At 38.0% G+C, this 22,917-nt stretch overlaps 1 protein-coding gene across 13 annotated transcripts in view; it reads right to left on the reverse strand.

Moving 5' to 3' along the window:
- Positions 1-22,917, reverse strand: part of LOC114654314 (IQ motif and SEC7 domain-containing protein 3-like) — a 782,842-nt gene that overhangs the window by 236,110 nt on the left and 523,815 nt on the right. For all 13 annotated transcript variants that reach the window (XM_051930709.1, XM_051930707.1, XM_051930705.1 and 10 more), the window contains one exon: positions 15,013-15,174. In XM_051930709.1, the coding sequence (XP_051786669.1) occupies positions 15,013-15,174 (162 nt within the window). The remainder of the gene's footprint in view (positions 1-15,012; positions 15,175-22,917) is intronic.

The following is a 22,917-nucleotide window of genomic DNA, read 5'->3' on the forward strand; positions in this document are numbered from 1 at the left end:
AATTGCTACATTAAAAATCTATTTAACCAAGTTTCAGCCTCTTGAAATACACATCAGGCTCTTGTAGTGACACTGCCATGCTTTTCTCCTAACTAAATAAAGGTCACTATTGTATTGGGTAGCCTCGCTTTACATTTTGCCATTACTATCACGTGTGGTAAGTATGACATATCTGAGACCTCCATACAATTGTACCTGTTGGTACCTTCAGCCATTACTGTACTTCACCTAATTAAAAATAAAGTTGCTATTATAGAATAAAAAAAGAGAAAGACCATAAAACTCTGTTCGACAATGCCATATCTACGACTCTGTAAATGCAAGAGGATCCAAACAGATTATAGAATATTCATATGGCATTGCTTGAAAAGAAAGCCATGAAGTGTCTGCTTTGGCAGTGCAGCTTTATTTGTATAGAACACCTGACTCTGACAGTATTGCGCATTAAAAATAAGATTTTTTTTTCACATTTGTATGCTGCACATGTATGCTGATATCAAGCCGGTGCATGTGTTGCTCAGGCTTGGAGTGCTTGTACTCGGCTGCTTCAGCTATTCGCAGTGCTTAGCTGTCAAAAGGATGGCGGTCTTTGTTGTGCTATTTTTATCTTTGTGCTTTAGGCTTTCTTAATGTGCTTCTTTTTCCTGCTGTAGAAATACCCCATTTTTATAATTTTATTCATATTATGATGCCTTGACATTTATACTTTGTGACAACAAATTCATCTTTTCACACTTTAAAATCAAAATGATCTTTTCTTCTGAATCATTTTATAGTCCAATTTAAGCTGACTTTACATGCTTTTTAAAAACATGTTAATAACTTGCATATGCACATGTAAGAAGCATTAGCCGATTTGATGGGAGGTTTGTTTTAAAATACCCGGAAGAAGACTAGGGAAATTGAGCTCTTGAAATGTCAGCTTAGTTAAATTTAACATAAAGAGGATAGCTTTTTGATGGTTAAAAAAATTATACCATGTCAATGCTTCAGTGAATGAACAGCATCTGCCTTGTTCTGATACTGCAGAACTTGCTGAAGTGTAGAACGAGAATTCATAATTCCTATTATGTAGTTGGCTGCACTGTTCATTAAAATGCCAACATTTTATTAAAAAAAACTTCATGCCATTAGTTTTCTTCCAATTTGGCTAAATACCGACTGTCTAGGGCCCTGGCTTATTGTTCCAGATGACTGATGTTAAATATATGCACAGTACAGTATATGCTTCAACCATATTAGCCTTTAATTATCAGTATACATTTATTGCTGTCAGTCTTTATATATTTAAGTCTTTAGGTCTCTAATGAGAACCAGAAGATAACATATCAACAGAAAGAGCTACCAATCTGCTGTGCTGCTTTACTAGTAACTTAAAATGCAATCTTATAGTTTGGATTCAAAAGCAAGACAAGTTTAACTTGTTTATTATGGGGATAAGAATATAAATCACATTTTAACCAACCTCTTCATAGAACACATGTCACAGGGCAAAATGCTCTTCATTTTCCTTTACGTGTATTGTATTGTAGCAGACTTCTTTCTGTAGGAGATCACAATTGAGCATCCATATTACTAACCGAGAATGGTAAACTGGATGGCATGGACGCAGGTAACCGGATGGCATGGACGCAGGTACACGCCGATGGGACCATGAGACGTACTGCGCAGGCGCGTACAGCTCAACTAACGGAAATAGCAAATAAAACAACCGCCATATTGTGAGTTGCACTACTGCGGAGTGAAGTTAGGAATAATGTGCTGCTTGGGATTGTACAAACCGCTGAATGCTTTACACCAAATTCAAACACAATACAGCTCAACGATACACACACGAGCCCACCTGGATAAGATCAATGAACGCAGGCGCCTACAACGCGCGTCTGAAACTGCGGAAGCAAAGCAGGCACGGGTTCAAAACGAACGAGCTCGACTGACGGATATACAAACACGAGCCCGCCTGGATAAACAACGCGCCCATAGCTAACAACTAACGACACAGCCACACAGAAAAGAGGATTCTGCACTGCACCCCAGAGTCAAACGTAAGACACTACGGGGTCCACAATGGTCCACAAAGATAGTACGGAATATATAAGAGCACACCCATCAAAAAAAAATCAATCGTGTAAAAGCACATAGTACACACAAATCATGTGCTCTTAGCGCATATAAAGCGTATAAGGACAATACGGAGAATAGAGACCCAAAGGCATTGGAGAGAAAAAAAGGCAGATAAGAGATTATGAAAGCAGTGGAATTCGAAAGGCTCAAACAAACGATGGCGCGATACACATGCAGACAAAGGTACAGAATATGAAAGCAGTAAAATTCGAAAGTATTGTAGCGTCCCAGCCAGGTTGAGGGCTTTTTGGTTTTAAGTGACTGTTAGGTCCGATTGAGGGAGGGTGGAGTAGAGCACGGAGGACTGATAGTGGGGTATTGATTTCATGCGGTAAGGGGGGGGGGAGTTGGAGAGGGTGCTAGAAAGTTGTGTTTGGGGTTAGGAAGGAAAAGATAGAAACGATTGCATTACCGCAAACAAAAGGTGATTAATCATCAGAACCAAGTGTAATTGAAAAAATACCAGGACAAATTGAGGTCTGAAAAAAAGAGTAGACAACAAAGTCTTTTCGCATTCGCATCATTCAATGGACAAAACATGGATTTACACAATAATGGACCATATGCTATGAGAATCTGTGGTCCCACAACAGTTAAAGGAACGACAAGTTAAATTTCAATGAGTACACAATTCGGTCGGGTGTATATTGATGATCTCGGAGAAGCGATGCAAATTTTAACAGGCAAAAAGAAAGGTGATGTATATATTCCGCGAGTAACATTACACACCAAAGGAGATCGTGATATGCCATTCGTAGTAAAATGTTTACAGTTTACCGTGAGAATAGCTTTTGCTATGACAATCAATAAATCACAGGGACAAACAGAAAAACTCGGATTATTTATTACAGAAACAGAAACAATATTCACTCACGGGCAGTTAAACGTTGCGTTATCACAATGTGAATCCAAAAAATATTGTTTTTAATGAAGCTTTAAAGTAAAAGTGAAAATAATGAAATTGAAACAATTCCAAAAAAAAAACATGTAAAATTGTATACCCAATTAACCAAACACGGGGGTTGGCGAGCGAAGCGAGCAGGGGGCGAAGCCCCCTAGTTCACTATAAATAAATTCCAATGACACAGTGAAGTTTCTTCATTATTATTTGAAATCAGCTTGCTTCTTGCTCCCCTGTTAAAATGTTTAATTTATTAAAGGAATTTTCAACTCAAAAACGATCATTTTAATTATCTGTTACTTGCCCTGTGTGGTTGTAGTAATGACCAAGAAAAATTTTTAATTTCATGCATTTATGGAGAATGGAAATACCAAAATTATTAACACAGAAGGCCCAATGGAAAGCAACACTGAACAAACAGCAAACAATACAAAAATATGAATACAAAAAAAAACTCAATTTACTTGTGTCACATATCTTAGATATCTAGTCATGTGTTCACAATATCCCAAATTCATGTAATTTTGATTAAAAATTGTTAAATAAAACCACCTCCAGAAAATCTTCTTGTGAATGGCCGAGGAAGGTGTTCAAATTAGGTTGAGCTTTAGAATTGAAATGAGGAAGACCTTTTGTAATGGAGACTCATTTCTAATCTCTTAATCCACAACACAATATTTATGGTTATTCAATGGCATGTTATGAAGCTGCACCTTTGAATTAGCTTTCTGCTGGTTGATGCTGTTCTTCAGAGTGCTGGCAGATAAACTTTTGAGCACAACAAGAAGATCCACATAGGAAAATTAATGGGCATGATAGTAAAAGGAAACTCAAGCCAAAATGAGAAAAAACAGAAAGCGAAAGTAACACGTGAGAGGTTTTGCACAAGCCTTTTGAAGAGTTTTGGTATCTGCATATCAGATAAGGAAATGGCGTTCCACCTGCCCTTTTATCTCATCATATTGTTTAATCACAGGTCATGACTTCAGAGACCACGATCCTAAAAACGTGGTGAAGCAGACCCAACAATGGGATTAGAAAATGGTGGTGATTGAAGACCTAAAATGGTGTCCAAAACATTGCAAAACAAAACACAACATCTTAATAATTACAAAATAAAAGAAACAGAATCCTAAAACTCAATAAATCCCCATTACAAATACAAAGGTATCTTACATATAAATGTCTACGCGTGGAAGTGTGTGTGTCTGTCTGTCCGGCCCGGAAGCGCAAGGCTACATTTTGAAGCTTAAAGAGCCGGCAAGGCGGCCCCATGTTAATGAGTTGAAAGAAGAAAGACGTACAAGGCTACAACATGAAGCTGAAAGAGAAAGTGACTCCGTTGCCAAAGTGAAACCGGCGAGTAAAGACAAATGAAAGAGAAACTCAATAAGCCGCTGAAAGAAAAGGGGGTAGCATGTGCGGAAAATGTAACCGCTGACTCTGGATTTCAATTTTTTTTCTGACGCTTTCAATAGTTTCTAGGAGCCCACGCTTTTTACAGCACGGCTTACATAGTACTAGATAATAGTATAAAACGCAATCAAGACAGAGCTACCTTAGATATATACATATATGAGGTATACTTTCAACTTAACAGTATTTTCACTTTTTAATTTAACTTTTAATCTTTAATTGTACTCTTTTCTGAGACCACACTTTGCAATGTTTATAGGAGTGCCATTATGAAAAATTCCGCACATCGTCTCTATGACACACTAACACTCAATAAATTTTTCAGCAAAAGTATGTCAAGAAATGTAAGTGGGCAGAGGCGTGACCATGGGGGGGGGGGGCTGGGGTGGCCACTCCCCCCCCAGAGACAAGCCATGCCCCCCCTGCGAAATGCTCTGTCTGTCCAATGAAAACTCTGGAGAACAATAACATTTGATTTTCAAAACTGAGTTGCTTTCCAATCGGCCCGTTTGAATTTGGGGTGTACCCGTCAGTGTCTCCTCCACTAGACAGGCACCGTGCTGCTCACAGTTCACTTCGCCGCACATTTTGCAGCAAGTTTTCAACCTGTTGACCGCATTCTTTAATTAAAACAGCACATACGTTCCATTCTTCTTTTATTTTCTGGTTGGTAACACCAAAGGCTATGCATAGGTGGCTTATTAAAAAGCAGACGTCTTCAACCTCTGTTCCTCCGCAAGCTGCTGGCTCCGCAGTTGAGCCCAGCACTGCTGCTACCAACACGGAGCACAGCCCACCCACGTCGGGAACTGAAACTCCAAAAGATGTAGATAAGCCTACGCAATCCTCCAGCTCTGCGCCCGTGTCGGGTACTCCAAACCTCTGCCTTCAACAAAATATACAGTCCGGTCTGCCTGACTTAAATATGGATAGCCCATCCCAGCCCATTTTAATTAATTATCCCAAGCACGCATTCGGAAAGACACTCAGATGTTTTAGTGCAAGCTGGCATCAGACTCGACCATGGCTGGAATATTCTGTTGTCTGTGATGGCAGCTTTTGCTTTGCCTGCCACATATTTAGTGTTTCCAATTCGGACCGCGAGGACATATTCACCAACCACGGCTACATATATTGGAAAAAAGCTCTAGAAAAAGACGGTGGCGGCTTCCACAAACACACGTCTAGTATCCCGTACGTCAGAGCCATGTCTGCATCACAGCACTCATCATTGGTGTGTCTTCAGCTGCACGCGAAAGCTCTTTCTCTACTTTGAACCGCATTCCCACTCCACTCCGCCGAACAATGCTGCATTCAAGGAAGAGAAATTTAGTCATTCTGGCACATGAGAAAAACATCACAGAAAATCTAGACATGAATGAATTTATTTCAGAATTTGCCAAGAGTAGCCGCAGACTGGTCCTGTAGATAATATCCAGGTTAAACACTGGAAACTGATGTCCTATAGCCTCCCATGACTACAATAAGCCACGTTTCTGTTCTTGCTCTCATATGTTGTATACATTTGACTTTATTGATATTTACCTTGTAGATGTAGTTCTATATTTGTTCACAAAAAATAATAATACAAGTTTCATTGCTTCTGTTAATTTTATTGAACAATAGGTTATGATTTATGCCACATATTTTGCTTTTATATGTTATATAAAAATATGTTGTTATTATTATTTGACCCCCCTACAAAAATGGGAATGGATGGATGGATGGATGAATGGATGGATATTTTTTGCCCCCCCAGACAAGCCAAATGCCCACCCACACATGATGTTCTGGTCACACATCTGTAACTGGGGCTCCTTTATACCAACAGCAACACGTCTGCATAATGACTTACTGGGACTGGCACAGCCAAATCAGATGTTTTGAATCTTTTTAATTTTCATTCATTTTAGTAATTCTGGTGTGTGTTCAGATCAAAGTGTGTGTGTGTATATTTATTTATTTAAAGAGTGTCTGTAAAAAGCCAAATTCCTCCCTGGGGACATATAAAGTGGTATCTATCTATCTATCTATCTATCTATCTATCTATCTATCTATCTATCTATCTATCTATCTATCTATCTATCTATCTATCTATCTATCTATCTATCTATCTATCTATCTATCTATCTTGTGAGTAGAATGGTCACCAATGAATGAGCTATTATTATCACATTTCAGCCAGGCTATATTCCCTTGCTTATGTTTATTTTCCTTTTTGGTGTCTTGTTTCTTGTAAAGTATTATTTTTCTGATGTTTACTGTATTTATGTACTTTTTTATTACTATTACTATGACAATTAATTTATCTTGTGTATTATGTGTTCTGGGGCGGCACGGTGGCACAGTGGTAGCGCTGCTGCCTCGCAGTAAGGAGACCCGGGTTCGCTTCTGTTTGCATGTTCTCCCCGTGTCTGCGTGGGTTTCCTCCGGGTGCTCCGGTTTCCTCCCACAGTCCAAAGACATGTAGGTTAGGTCAATTGGCGATTCTAAATTGGCCCCAGTGTGTGCTTGGTGTGTGGGTGTGTCCTGCGGGGGGTTGACTCCCTTCCCGGGATTGGTTCCCTGCCTTGTGCCCTATGTTGGCTGGGATTGACTCCAGCAGACCCCTGTGACCCTGTGTTCGGATTCAGTGGGTTGGAAAATGGATGGATGGATGGATTATGTGTTCTCCTGAGTTCCTTGTATTTTATGAGGGTGGAACACAGAGGGGTGGGGGTCACACTGATGTCACTGCTGAAGGACCCCCCACAGTCTGTATACGTGAGCATGAGAGGTAGGTCCTTTAGCCATTCAATGATTCTTGTCCTAAAGTGCAATATTTGAAAGTGGTTATTTTTCTGATTTTTTGGATTTTGTTGCTTCTGATCTTGGTGTTTAATTATGGGATTACGTATTGGAACTTGCTTGCTCTGATTGCCTTTTTGACAAATCCATTGTGTCTTACATTTTACCAGAAAAGATCACCTGCTGTCCCAAACCTTATTTTGACAACGTGGCTCCAACTGTGGTCTCCTGGAATGTTTGATAAAGCATTTTGTATTCTGTTTCTAATCGGTATACAGTATATCAGCTGCTTATTAACAGAGGCCTTCAAGATTTTTTTTGGATCTAGAGCAGGTATTTCCAATAACTTTACCTGAGTGTTGGTACAACAAAATATCTTTCCTAGGTCAAGACTTAAATTAGAAACGATTTCTAACAAATAACTTACCAAAAAAAGCCCTGTAAATGGGGTGTAGAACACCTTAAAACTGTACATTTGATAATGTTGAATACTAAAGTAGTAAAAGGGGGCCAATGTGTGGTGTCATTATGTTTCCTTTCAGACTGTCCTTTATGTATATGTATAACCCATGAAAAGATCTGACTGAACATATTGTGAAATGCAAGCAATAATACAGAAAATCAGAGATTGGAAAATATTCTTTCACAGTTGGAAGAGGATTTTATTGGGTCTATTTATTTGATCTTTTCTTGTTATGTTTGCTGTTCAGGGCACAGACATTTGTGGTCACCTGAAGTTTAACACTAAACTTTACCACTGTAAGGAATCTGTTGCTCATTAAACTCATGTGTCATTTATTTGCAGAAATTGGTAGTTTTTACGATTGTTATGTTTTGTATTTTTTTTTACTAGAAATCTAATCCTGAAATCGGTTTTTGGTATTGATGTAAACTCTCATTGTTGTAATTTTCTTGCCACTTTGATTAATTATGTTCACCACCTGTTTGTGTCTCCTGTTATTAGGAGGATGACCCACATTGTTATGATAACAAAGCCCTTTTAGATACTTACTTTTGACAATTTAAGATTCTTTTCTTCATCAGTAGTTTCTGGCTTTAACTTGTGCTTAGTTCTTTCACCACGATTTTGTCTCTCGTTTTGGCTTTGGTTTATGGTGCAGATTGAACTGCCAGTGTAAAGTTTTATTTTGGCTTCTGATTACGATTTTTTTCCAGTCACTGTCCTTAAATATTCTTTGCTAGCATCCCTAGAAACCATTTGGTGTTTGTTTGAGAGGAAGTGTTGGCTCATAAAAAATAAAAATGATGTTTTTGTCGGTGATAAAGGCAATTTCTAACCACTTGAGTAAATAGCAAATAAAAACGAGTGATCATATTATATTATAAAAGATGGCGGCACACACAACTCCATGTCCAAATTTAAACATAAGTGTTAGCCTGTCACTAAAACAAAAATTAAAATTAAAAAAGCAAAAAAACAGGTTAACCTTGGTAGTGGCTAGGATTACCATCAGATGGATAGGATTACATATCAGACCTCTGATTTTAGAATAATATTTTGCTGTTGGTACAGGACTCCTGTCTGCTAAACTCTGTGCTTTCAGCCTAACCTAAAACCAGCCATGCATACTCTACTGGTTGAGGTCGACAAGCATGCATCCCCTTCAGGAGTTAAGGGCTTGTAGTTGGTTTTTTTTTCCTTTTTTACTTATGGTCACAGTACTGCTTATGCTTCAAAAATATTTGGTCTAGATCTCTAGAATTAAATTGTACATAACTCCAGTTAACAGTTACAAAGACCACAAAAGAAATTAATTTAACTTTGAAGCAACCAATTACAATCACAAATGCAGCTGCAAAGGTGAATCATGTTGGGTTCATTAACAATTATCAGCTATAAAAAAGGTCTGACAATTAACACTTTGACATGTAAGTTTTCAAAATGTCATGAGGCAACTAAAAGAGTTCCAAGAGACTGAAGAGTTACCTCCTAAACTGCTGTTGCATCAGTCACAAAAACTGCGAAATTATTTTATGTTTCAAGAGGATCAGTCTCAAAAATAATGGCAGCATATGCTGGAAATAAACAGGCTGTATTGACAGAGAGAAACAGTAGTTACAAATTGAAACTTACCAACAAAAATGGATAGACAACTGCTAAACTCCATAAAAGTTCAAACTCTAGAGGTGCTTTCACACCTAGTTCATTTGGGGCAGTTTTTTAAACTGTGGTGTAATTTCCTTGACGGTCTGGACCACTTAGGTCAATACGTACACGCAAGTCGCACGCAAGTGTGGACCAAAACAACTGGAACAAGACCTTTCGGAAAGGGTTATCTCGGTGCGGTACCATAAGAACACTGGTGAAGTTTGCATGAGGTATGGATGTGATCTGACATGGGACCAGTCCAACTAAAGGAAATACTTTGCATTAGGGGTGAAATTGTACATACTGTGGCAGTCGCGCTAAGAGTCTCCTCTCAGTAATTAGGGAATTTAATTTACAGAAGAATCAAGGATTAACATGGAGCATTACAAACAATAAAAAAGTAAAAATAAATGTGCACAAAGGTACAAATCTGACTAAATTTGTAAAAACAACTAGCACAATTACCAGTCAATCAGAACAAACAATTAAAAAAAAGAAAGTATAAGTTCACTTGTAATCAGGTCGATCAAAACACACACAGAAATGGTAAGAAAAAAACAGCAGTGCCCTGTGAGACCGATGACCAAACCCCATAATATTACACAAAGAAAGTGATGGTGACCTGTCAATGCAATCACTATTTGGGCGTGATGTGGATACACTAACTTGGACATATTAGTAAATGCTAATCAAACATTCCAAAATGAACATTATTATCAAATAGTTATTGGAATTACAACAGGTGACATGTGATCTGAGATAACCTAAATGAGGCTTCGTTCATGTGGTGGCCACTGGGAAGTAAATACACAAGACCGTACAGTTGAATGAAGCTCATGTGAAATGTCTACTGTCATAGAGCTGAAGCAGATCAGTGGATGCCCTCAGCAGAGCTTGCCTTCTTTTGTACACTTGCTCATGGGAAACATGTCCTTTTCGTTCCATACCTAGTAGCACATAGTTTTCAATGATTTTTTTCTTATTTGATAATAGGTGTTTTTCTCACAGAGTTGTGTTTGATAAATAAACCATTATGGCAAACATAACTGTTCTCAACCACTGGGAAAAAAGTTCCTGCCCAATAAAAGAAGTCCATGACACGACAGGATATTTATTGACATGTTCAGTTCCTTTGAAAATTTACAGTGTGAAATGCAACTCAACTAACTGGATATTAAAACAAAGTAATGAATCAGCTCCTGAATTGTAAACCAAACCAACTAAGAATGTAAAGATGAGCTCAAAATTACTACAGAACTGAATCAGCAAAATTTTAACAAAGAGTGTTTTTAAACTTCACCAAGCGGGAATTTATGGTACAGTTACCATTCAGAAACCACTTGCAGCCAAGGCTAAAACACAAAAACACAACACAAAATCTGGAACCTGAGTAACAGAAAAAGTGATATAGTTTTTCACTCAATTTCTTAATTCTAGACTTGTACATGTTTATAGAAAGCCAACGGACGTCTTTAGCCCAGAGTGTCTTATATGGGCAGCCATAAGGTCTTATATAGTAATATAATGACCAAGAAATTTGATATCGTTTAACAGAACCAGGTGTGTACCCTGTTTTCTCAGGATGTGAACCTATTCTAGAAAGCTAATGGGCATGTACACGGATAATCAAATTCAAAAGTAGTTTCATGAACTACTCGCTTGATTTATGTTAAGGACAGGTGCACATTTTCTAGTTTACTTTTGTTGCTTGTGTCTATTCAGACCCCTTCCATGGTGTTCCATGTTTACTAGATCCACTTTGTCTATTTCCTTGTTATCTCAAAGAAATGAGTTTTTTTAACTTGAAGAGTAGTACAGTATCTCACTGCACACAGTTCAGGACTTGTATGGAAGCGTTTCAAGGAGGAGCAAAGCTGTTTTGAAGTGAAAGAGCAGCCCTACACCTAATTAGGCCCTTGATATTAATATTTTTTTAGTTTTTTCTGTTAATTTGTCCACCTCCATAGCATCATATTAATTTTATACTGTTGTGGATTTATAGTTTATTACTTCTCAGTATGGTTTATTGATTTATGTTAAGAGCAGATGTATGATTTCTGGTTTACTTTATGGTTTGTTTTTAATCTTCCATTTGCTTTCCCTGTTTTGGATGATTTCTAATTTCTTGATATTTCAGTAGATAATTTGTTCCCCTTTCCTGTCTGATAGTCATTTCTTTGGTAGTCAGGATTAATGTGTTTTTTTCAGGTGTTGGCCTTCTCCAATCCTGGCAGACTTCTGCTAAACCCCTCTTTGATGAATAGTCAGGCAGTGGAGAAAAGAGAAGATGATGGCCTGTCAAAGTCATATTGTGCACAGGTCTAAAACAGGGCATTCTAAGCAATTTTACCTGCTAAATAAATGACCAGGGTGAATCAGCACAGTTTGCAAACAGGGATACATTTAGGCATTTATAGACACCTGTAAACATGCCTTGACAGGTAAGTGCAATAACAAGTGGATCGAGGGGTAAACAATGTATACACAGTGAAACTAATATAATTGGATTTTTTTCTTCTAAATCCACAATAATAGACTTTCATTAAATTTATTTTCTACATGTCACATATGTATTCATAATATTCCAAAGAGATTTATATGTTACTAAGTAATAATGCAGTGTTTATAAATGGAATTAGTACAGTGGATCCAGGCTGCTACTTTGATTAGCAATAACAACACTGGGACACAGTTGGAAACTTGTCAAGGGTTAATTACACAGACCTGCTTAACACCGCAAACTGTAGACACATGGAATAAGATACCAAGTAGTGTGGTAGACAGTAAGACTTTCAGAATTAAACTTGATGTTATTTAGGACAATTTATCAGAATAGGAAGGACAAGCTTATTGGGCTGATGGCCTGTCCTTGTCACAATTTTTCTAATGTTCTAAAGAGGGCTATGAACCACAGTACTGTGTACTCTAAAGATGACACGGCTTTCTTTCACTATTTATTAACATTGTGCACCTCCATGTACAGAACTAAGCAAATTAATCATTTTTTTTTACATTGCCACCAGTGTTAACTCTTTTTTTTGTAAAACTTCATAAATTAGTCACTGATTACAGCAACACTGCAATTAAAAGTAATATATAACTATGTTGGTCAAAACAAAAACTAAGAGGAGTTACAGGATATGCCATGAAAAATGCAAAATGGCCACAATCCACCAATAACAGACTTTCTCAAAGACTGTCAAGCCAAAATGTTTAAATGGAACGATGAATGTTAACAGATTAAAACAGAGTGCATAACATGGTAAACATTTTTTTATTTATTTTATTACTTTCATAGTTATGGCCTTAGTACTAGGGTGTTGTACCGTGTTAGCCATTGTGAATGTAGACAAAAGTCAAGCAAAATGACACCTTTTATTGGCTGACTAAAAAGATTACAATATGCAAGCTTTCGAGGCAACTCAGGCCCCTTCTTCAGGCAAGATGGCCTGTAATAGTGATGCCCTTGAGAAGGTCAAAATCTAAAAAGTAAAGAAGTGTATTGCACAGACCCAGTAAGATTGCTCCCGGGCTACAAGTCCAGCTTCCAGATGACTTCACTTCCTCACCCAAGAACCCAACTCCTGATGATCTCACTTTTGGTTACGGTCCATGCATTCCCACCTCTTCCTGTCTGCTACATATAAATAGAACAGCCTTCTTAATGTTAGTCAGTTCAGTTGTGGACTCCATTCTGTAAAGACATATTCTTTTTTCTGCCAAACTTTCACTATACAGGATGGCCATCCCCAAACTTTTTTCTCCCTCCGTTTATTTTGTTACTCCAGCTTGTATGCACAAAGTCTCCTCCTGCTCATTTCTCCTGTCAATTCTCTTCTTTCTCTAGAATCTATTTTGCTCCCATCCTTTGTACACCAAATTAAACTTGCTTTTAGCCAGTAGGGCTTTTAAAACCCTAATATGGAACCACTTCCTCAAATAGCTCAGCTACCACTTCCAATGTACCAATGGGCTAGTGGACTCTGGGGTCACCTTGTGACAGCCTGCTCTAGTGGCCCCAGGTTGTTAAAAGGCCAAGGAATGCCTGGCTACTATCATACCAGAATGAAGATATCATCATAATAGGATGCAGGTACTGTATGTATTAGGGCTTCCTGCATTAACCAAATGGGCACTCCTAGAATGTTTCCAATCATTTTCACTGTACTGAACCATTTTCGGGGGCTCCATGCTCATTACTGAGTCACTAGCAATACTATATTTTCCAGTGTAGGCCTACCTACTACCTGGGGTCTTAGAGCCCAACATATAAAATAATCATTGCAATTACGATCCCTTTTGGGCCCCCCTCACACAGTCTTCTATTACTTTAAATTAATCTGAAAGACTGAAGTTTCAATCCTCAAAAACTTTACAGAGCATTAATGAAATAAAATTAACAAAACAATTAAAAATTAAATAAAACAAAAAAAAAACAAAATACAGTCTAAGATAAATGTGCAATAACTAGCTGGTAAATAAGGCTTCATTCCCCGAGAGGTTGTTTGCAATTTGCATATTAAAATTAGTACCAAAGTATCAATTATAAAGAAAGCAGAGTTTTCCAGAAAACTATTCTTATACACACAATACACAAATTTTTGCTATGCACAAATGATGAATGAGGCTCATTGTTCTAATTAAGAGCCTATTCAGTGATTGTGTCCTTGGGCTTAGAAAAACAACCAGACACAGAGGACCATAAGTAGAATGGTTAAGAAAATCTGCCCCAGAGGGTAGCACCATATAGTTCAGACCAGTGCAAACACTGGCAAATTATCATGGACTGAAATGAACTATGAGAGAGCCGCTAACTGAGAGAAGGTTATTGCAATTGTACTCTTAGGAGATTTCTCCATATCTGCACAACGTCCTAATAATTGTATTTTCTTTAGAATGTGGCATTCAGTTTCCACACTATGCCAAAATAGTTATTTGGCTACATCAAACATGTCACTTAATGTTTTTCGTAGTCATGGGATATGACAGATTTGCTGACCAGAGTTGCTGATCTCTTCACTGTACCATGTCAATTTAAAAGACTGAAAATTGCTGCCATTATCACATTTACTGAATGAGTGCTGACCATGAGTGCAGTTGTGCTTGCTCCTTTTTGAGACAGTGAATAGCATGCTGCCTGACAGAGCTGGTGCTGTACAAAGGGTTAACAGCAACGGCAAATTCAGTCTCAGTCTTGGGCCCTTTTTTTTTTAAATACAATTACGTGTTATGTAAAACATGAAGCAGTGAGGGTTTTCTTTTGTTTGCGTGGTCCAAAACACCTGTGTTCCTTATTCCTTGTTACAGTATTATATAACTTGTACTTCTGGATGGGCACTCATTAGTTGTCAGCTCTCATGCACACAGAGCTGCCCCTGTCACTAAAGACAAAATCAAACCAGTGTGAGTCAGAGTGAGTTGTGGACTAGTTGGAGTGTTTCACTGGATATATTCACATTAGGTGAATGGTTTCACGGGAGAATGCAGACAACTTCCTCCAACTCGCTAAAATCATACTATAAATATAAAGAAAGGCTAAGTGCACTTATTTAATAAGTTCCTGAAAACCATGGGAAAAGTCACGTAATGTGACATGGGCTTTATCAGACATTTGTGCTATCATTCTCTACACAATTTGCTGTGGAAAAGACAAGTAATAATAAATAACACTCACTCCAAGACATCCCTGTTGAACTGCTTCTTGCTGTTACCAAGAAATTCCCCGATCATCTGGCGGCTCAGCCCCTTTCTCTGGAGTAAAAAGTGCGCAACTCCAATGGGGGTATCTGGAATGAAGCCTCGGGAGATAAGGAACTGGATCCCTTTGTCTGGGTTTCTGGAAAAAAATGCAAATTTACAGATGAAATTGAAAGACTTTAACCTTCTGGTAAAATATGGAATAAATTACATACTGAGGCTATTAAACTACATTTTTCAAAGTTAAGCTAAGATAATTTTCCCACTTAAAATACTATTATCAATGCATGCATAAGAAGCAATTTAGATATGTACCAAATTAATTTTGTAACACAAACTATGATTTGTGTAGTTTATAAATATCGTTTCATATGGATAAAAATGGAATTGCCAAGTAAAAGTAAACATAAATAACTAAAAAACAGATTATTTAAATAGAGACACATAAAGGCAATAGCTGGTAAATACTACACATTGATAGATTGTGAACAGAACCGCTACTTACATAATTAAGCAAATAGAAAATTATAATTACCTAGGAGTAGCATGAATATATAAAAAATGTGTAACTTAATTTATTTTTGTTGTAACAGAGGATAATGAATTACAAACAGGGAATGAATTCCTATTCTGAGTACCTAAGTGAAAATCTAATTGGCTCTTCTAGTCATATAGTGACTAATAATGTCTTGTTTAGAAATAGCAACCCCATATTATATCTTAACTAACAACATAATATGTCAGCTGTAGCCTATTGAGAGCTGTTTCAGCAAATAATGACACAGACACATTCCAAGTTCAGCATTATCTAGTTTGTATTTGAGAAGAATAGGCGTTGATTAGTGTGCACAGACTTAAGCTTTTAGGCCATTTTTATGACAGCACACAGAGCTATTTTATTCATGGATTACTTACTACTCCAGACTTAAACGAAAACGATACATTGAAATCCCTCAGTGGCATTTCCTAAAAAGAACAGAATGCAACTTATTTTCTTTGAAAAAAGAACAAGAGATGGACTTCAGCAAACTCATTCACAGGATTGACATTAGCTAATAACTTTGTAACAAAAAAACTTGGCTTTCTGATAGCATCAGTGTTTTAAGATTTTCTTTAGAATGAACTAAGGCTTTGCATAATAGGAAATGAAACATTGGGACTGAAGAGGAACTTCAACTTTTGAGGAACAAGCTAGCCAACAACCAAATACTGCAGGTATTACTGGGGTGCTCAATTCCTTTGCGTTCTTCTTCTTATTATTTAAAATACAAAAATTCAAAATTTTGGCACATTTCCTCAAGAAATTTGCAGATGTTCTTCTACACATAAAGCAAAAAAATGTAAAAATTCACATAATTATTATTATAATTATATATAAATTATAATTAACATAACACTCCACAACATTTTTTTTGAAAAGTCTTGCTTCCTGAAAAGTTTTTGCTGATTGTGACAGGCACCTACAGGGTATGCACAAATATAGTTTTGCTTTTACGTCTGGATCATGTAGGAACTCTGAGAAATAGACATTTATATGTTTACTGACAATAACGTATTTAGTCACATTTATGTTTCGCATAAGCTATTAAATTCAACAGAATTAAAAGTGTTTTGCTCCTGATTTTCTTTTGTATTCAATGTCTGCTGCATCACATTGCAGTGTCCAACAGTAGTCAGCAAGCATTAACGGATTCCAGTTGCCCTGGTATCGTTTTCCATCGTAGCAATGTCCTGGTGAAACCTTTCACCGTGTTCATCACTGACAGCACCGAGATTTGTGGGGAAGAAGTCCAAGTGCAAGTGGAGGAAATGAATCTTGAGTGACATGTTGCACTTCATTGTCTTGTATGCTTTGAGAAGTTTGTCTACCAGCTCAATGTAGTTTGTGGCTCTGTAATTTCCCAGAAAATTGTCAAAAACATCTTAGAAGGCTTTCCAGGCAATTTTTTCCGGCCCAACTAACAGATCTTCAAACCACTTGTCACTCATAACATGTCTGATCTGGGGGCCAACAAAAATGCCATCTTTGATCTTGGCGTCAGTTATTCTTGGGAAAATCTGTCTTAAATAATGAAAACCTTCGCCTTCCTTGTTCAGTGCTTTCATGAAATTCTTCATGAGTCCCAGTTTTATGTGAAGAGGAGGCAAAAATATCTTGGCCAGGTCAACAAGCGATTCATGTGCCACATTTTTCTGTCATGGAACTACCTTTTTACGGAGTGGCCAGTTCTGTTGAGAACAGTGTAACTCTTTGGCACGGCTGTCCCATTCACTGATGAAACAACAGTACTTTGTATAGCCGAGCTAGCAGTTCTAGTACCAGAGCAAAGACTTTAAGATCTCCACAGATATTCCTGTTGTACCTGCTATACTGGACGTGCTTCGTTCCATATTTTCATACGTTTCTTTCATGTGTGCTGCATAGCCAACAGGTACCGAAGGATAAAAATTGCTATTGTGTAGCAGAACAGCTTTCAGGCTTAACATTGATGAATCAATGAAGAGACGCCACTCTTCCAGATTGTGATCACAACCCAAGGCCGAGAACAATCATTCAATGTCACAACAGAAACAGAGACCGTCGACTTGTGCAAAAAGTTTGGTTAAATCATGATGTCGGCCTCGAAAAACAGAAATATTCGTACCTGGTGACAGCAAACACCATTCCTGCAGTTTCAAACCCAGCAGCACAGCTTTTGCTTTTGACACACCCAAATCTCTGACCAAATCGTTCAATTCGGACTGTGTTATCAGATGTGTATCGCCTGATGAGCACGGTTCAAAATCCGGGTCAATGCCATTGTCAGTACCCTGCATTACAGTTTCTTCATCTGGTTCATCTAAAGTCCAATCCTCTGGTGGTTTCGGAATTGGAAGATTGTCGTCATGTGGCACAGGTCTCATTGCTGAAGGCAGATTAGGATATTCAATTCTTCTTGTTTTTGGCAGAGAAACCAGACACATTAGTCAAAAAGAAGTAACAGTCCGTCACATGGTCTTTCTGTTCTCACCATATCATCGGAACAGCAAATGGCATCGTCTTTCGAGTGCCTCTGAGCCAGGCTCTCAGACTGACAGCACATGTCGGACAGCAAATGTGAGGCACCCATTCCTTGTCTTGATCACCAATTTTGCAGCCGAAATACAGATGATAAGCTTTCTTCACAAGAGCAGTCATCCAACGTCTCTGAGGTGCAAGTGTACAGTTAGGTCCTTAAATATTTGGACAAAGACAACTTTTTTCTAATTTTGGTTCTGTACATTACCACAATGAATTTTAAATGAAACAACTCAGATGCAGTTGAAGTGCAGACTTTCAGCTTTAATTCAGTGGGGTGAACAAAACGATTGCATAAAAATGTGAAGCAACTAAAGCATTTTTTTAACATAATCCCTTCATTTCAGGGGCTCAAAAGTAATTGGACAAATTAAATAATTGGAAATAAAATGTTCATTTCTGATACTTGGTTGAAAACCCTTTGCTGGCAATGACAGCCTGAAGTCTTGAACTCATGGACATCACCAGATGCTGCGTTTCCTCCTTTTTAATGCTCCGCCAGGCCTTTACTGCAGCGACTTTCAGTTGCTGTTTGTTTGTGGGCCTTTATGTCCGAAGTTTAGTCTTCAACAAGTGAAATGCATGCTCAATTGGGTTAAGATCAGATTGACTGACTTGGCCATTCAAGAATTTTCCACTTCTTTGCTGTAATAAACTCCTGGGTTGCTTTGGCTGTATGTTTTGGGTCATTGTCCATCTGTATCATGAAATCAATTTGACTGCATTTAGCTGGATTTGAGCAGACAGTATGTCTCTGAACACCTCAGAATTCATTCGGCTGCTTCTGTCCTGTGTCACATCATCAATAAACACTAGTGTCCCAGTGCCACTGGCAGCCATACACGCCCAAGCCATCACACTGCCTCCACCGTGTTTTACAGATGATGTGGTATGCTTTGGATAATGAGCTGTTCCATGCCTTCTCCATACTTTTTTCTTGCCATCATTCTGGTAGAGGTTGATCTTGGTTTCATCTGTCCAAAGAATGTTTTTCCAGAACTGTGCTGGCTTTTTTAGATGTTCTTTAGCAAAGTCCAATCTAGCCTTTCTATTCTTGAGGCTTATGAGTGGCTTACACCTTGCAGTGCACCCTCTGTATTTACTTTCATGCAGTCTTCTCTTTATGGTAGACTTGGATATCGATACGCCTACCCCCTGTAGAGTGTTGTTCACTTGGTTGTCTGTTGTGAAGGGGTTTCTCTTCACCATGGAAATGATTCTGCGATCATCCACCACTGTTGTCTTCCGTGGACATCCAGGTCTTTTTGCGTTGCTGAGTTCACCAGTGCTTGCTTTCTTTCTCAGGATGTACAAACTGTAGATTTTGCCACTCGTAATATTGTAGCAATTTCTCGGATGCTGCGGTGGGTTGGCACCCTGCTCGAGATTGGTTCCTGCCTTGTGCCTTGTGTTGGATGGGATTGGCTCCTGCAGACCCCCGTGACCCTGTGTTCGGATTCAGCGGGTTGGAAAATGGATGGAATTCTCGGATGGGTTTTTTCTGTTTTCGCAGCTTAAGGATGGCTTCTTTCACTTGCATGGAGAGTTTCTTTGACCGCATGTTGTCTGTTCACAGCAAAATCTTCCACATGCAAGCACCACATCTCAAATTATCTCCAGGCCTTTTATCTACTTAATTGATAATGACATAACGACGGACTTGCCCACACCTGCCCACGAAATAGCCTTTGAGTCAATTGTCCAATTACTTTTGAGCCCCTGAAATGAAGGGATTGTGTTAAAAAAATGCTTTAGTTGCCTCACATTTTTATGCAATCGTTTTGTTCACCCCAATGAATTAAAGCTGAAAGTCTGCACTTCAACTGCATCTGAGTTGTTTCATTTAAAATTCATTGTGGTAATGTACAGAACCAAAATTAGAAAAAAGTTGTCTCTGTCCAAATATTTATGGACCTAACTGTATATTCGCCACACATATAGCAGAATGTATCGCTGCTGTTACGACATTGACAAGACATATCGCCCAACACCAAAACATCTATAGCATCAAGCTTACTTACTGTTATATTGCTACAGATACTATACTTTACTATATTGATACTATACATACACACTGACTGACTATCTATATTAACCAAATGAGCAGAATTGGTGTATGCAAGCCACCTTTATAGCATGCTGAGACAGCGTCAAGCCCGTTCAGACCTGCCCAGGCATGCCCAGGATGTCAACTTCCACAGAATAGCTTCCAGCCTGGCCTGATTCCATGCCTGAACATACCCAGGCTGCACAAATCGTTGTTGATAAGTCACTTATGGAAGCAAAAATTTTTGGATACAAATAGAAAAAATCATGACAAAACTGAAACGGTACGTGATGGGTAAATTTTGATGTGATATTTGTGATCTGCACCCAAAAATCTATTAGAAACACCTGACAGTGTTCAAGAAGCAAAAACTTTGTTGTGTAGTGTAATTATAATTATTATTATTCTGTATCTAGCAATCTCCCAAGGTGACTTACAATACTTAGTATACATATAGTATACAGCATGATGTTAGAAGGCTCATGGTCTGCGGAAAGTGTTATGAGTCCAGAGAGGAATGATCGTATTGTCATGCACGAGCGCATGGGGAGCAGCTTAAGGATCTGACGCGCACCGTGACAAGTCATGCCAGGGGACAACAGCAGCGTACTAACCTCTCTCTTCTTATTTCCATAGAAAGAATGAAGCACCGCCACCATGATATCGCCCAGACGACTAAAAGAGCCGCAGCACTTCCGGTCCCTTTCTACCCTTTGGTCCCCAATTGATGACATCAACCTCCCATCCATCACCACGCTTTTCCCAGCATCCCACTGTTTAATTTCCGGTTTGACCCTATAAGTTGTCCGTCTACCCACCCTTATGTGTCTGATGATTTTGTTGAAAATTACTGACCTTTATTTTATTGCAGTATACAGGGCTAAACACCCCAAACGTTTATGCTTGTCCTTGTTTTATTACAGTATTTTAATTCACATTATGTACTGGATATGGTCACTACTATTTGTGGCATGAGTGTGTCAGAATGAATCTTTCTAAACCTTGACTTTACTTTCTTCACTTTACACACTTGTGTTTTCCTGTACTAAACCTGTAGTATACACAATATTATAAATAAACACTAATTTTGTATTCTGTTGGTAGGTAAATTTAGAATGTCTTGCTTCTGTTATTAAATCACTACTGACAGAATTAAAGCAAAAATGCAAGTGTACCCTAAAGAATGACTGTGTTATGGCTCAGCCAGGGTTATAGCCCTGGCTTAGATTTATATTTGGTTCTTTTAATGTTTTTGTTGTTGTTTATTATAGTAAGTTTCCATGTTCAGTTAGTTCTGTTTCCTGTTCTCTTTTATGTAAAATAATATTCGTCTTTGATTATGTTTCTGTTAATTATTGAAATTAAACCTATTGTGTTTCTGAGTGTTATGTAGTGTTCTCCTACGTTCGTTGTGTTTTGTGGATGGTGTATTTAGTGATAGAAGGAAGAATAGACAGAACCAGACACAAAGTAAGATAGAGAAGAGGGTGGGGTGATGATATAAAATAATGGTCCGAATCAAAAGAATGTGGCAACAGCAAAAAGAAAATCAGAAGATACCATAACTGGAAATGGAAAGTCGTGATTGCCAACATTTGAATCAAAGAAGATACATTAGAAGAAGAAGAAATGAACCAAGACATAGGAGATACAAAACCAAAGTTGAAAAAGACTGTTAGGGTGAAAACTGAGATACAGAACATTCAGAAACACCTAGGCCACATTGAAAACAAAAACCAAAAAGCCTAAAACAAGCGAAAGTCATTGCCTGTAAAAATTATTATATCACTCATAGTCACTGCAAAAGTCTACTGTATATTTTATTTCCACAAACTTGGACAGTTACACACGTGTGACATTAGCTGGGGTAACCTCCAGTAATCACCCCTAGCAACCTGCTGTTGCATCATAGCAACAACAGCACAAACTGGTGGAACCAAGCAGAAAACAAAATTGCATTATGAAGAAAATGCTAAAAAGCAATAATCAAGTATAACTTAATATCTGTACAAACTTACATCAAAACAAAAGCAAAACTAAGACTTCCAACTCCACTTCAACAATAAGAAAAATTGCAATAATGAAGTATGAAAATAAAAAAAAAGAATCAAAATCAGATCCCAATTCATGATATTCATCACAGTCAAATGATAATAATGTCAGAATGTGATGATCTGAAGCCAATGGAGACAGACCAGGCACCAGCATCGTATTCTTTGACCAATTGTTTGTGAACTGAACAGCTTGTTGGTCATCAATAAAAATGTACAGATATTATTAGTTAGGTAAGTTAATGTTAAAAGAAAATTTATCGTATGGTCCCACAGAATTTTCCTTCCAAAATCACCACTATTGTACCCCATACATCGAGCTATATAACCTAGCATCCTACTAGCCTTATCTTAACGGATTCTGTACACGGTCTGGATGTAGATAGTGATGAGTTCACTTCAAGTCCTAAGTTCTTCTTATAAGGTGTATTTTCAAGTTTCAAAACCTGCCATTGTGTATTCAAATCTGACACGTTTACCTCCTACGTGTAATAGTTGCCATTTATTTATATTAAATTTATTTTGTTGACAAGACTACCCAAGTTAGAATTCAGTCCAGATTATCCTTTAACGATTCTCTTAATTCTATATTATCTACCATTCTACCTTCATTTGTATCATCTGTAAACCTAAACAGTTTATTGATTATATTCTTGTCCAGATCACATTGTCCAGATCACATACTGTATGTACAGTATATTAAAAACAGCAGCAGACCGTGCTCTG

The sequence above is a fragment of the Erpetoichthys calabaricus genome, chromosome 1 (genome assembly GCF_900747795.2).
Source record: "Erpetoichthys calabaricus chromosome 1, fErpCal1.3, whole genome shotgun sequence".
Lineage (NCBI taxonomy): Eukaryota > Metazoa > Chordata > Cladistia > Polypteriformes > Polypteridae > Erpetoichthys > Erpetoichthys calabaricus.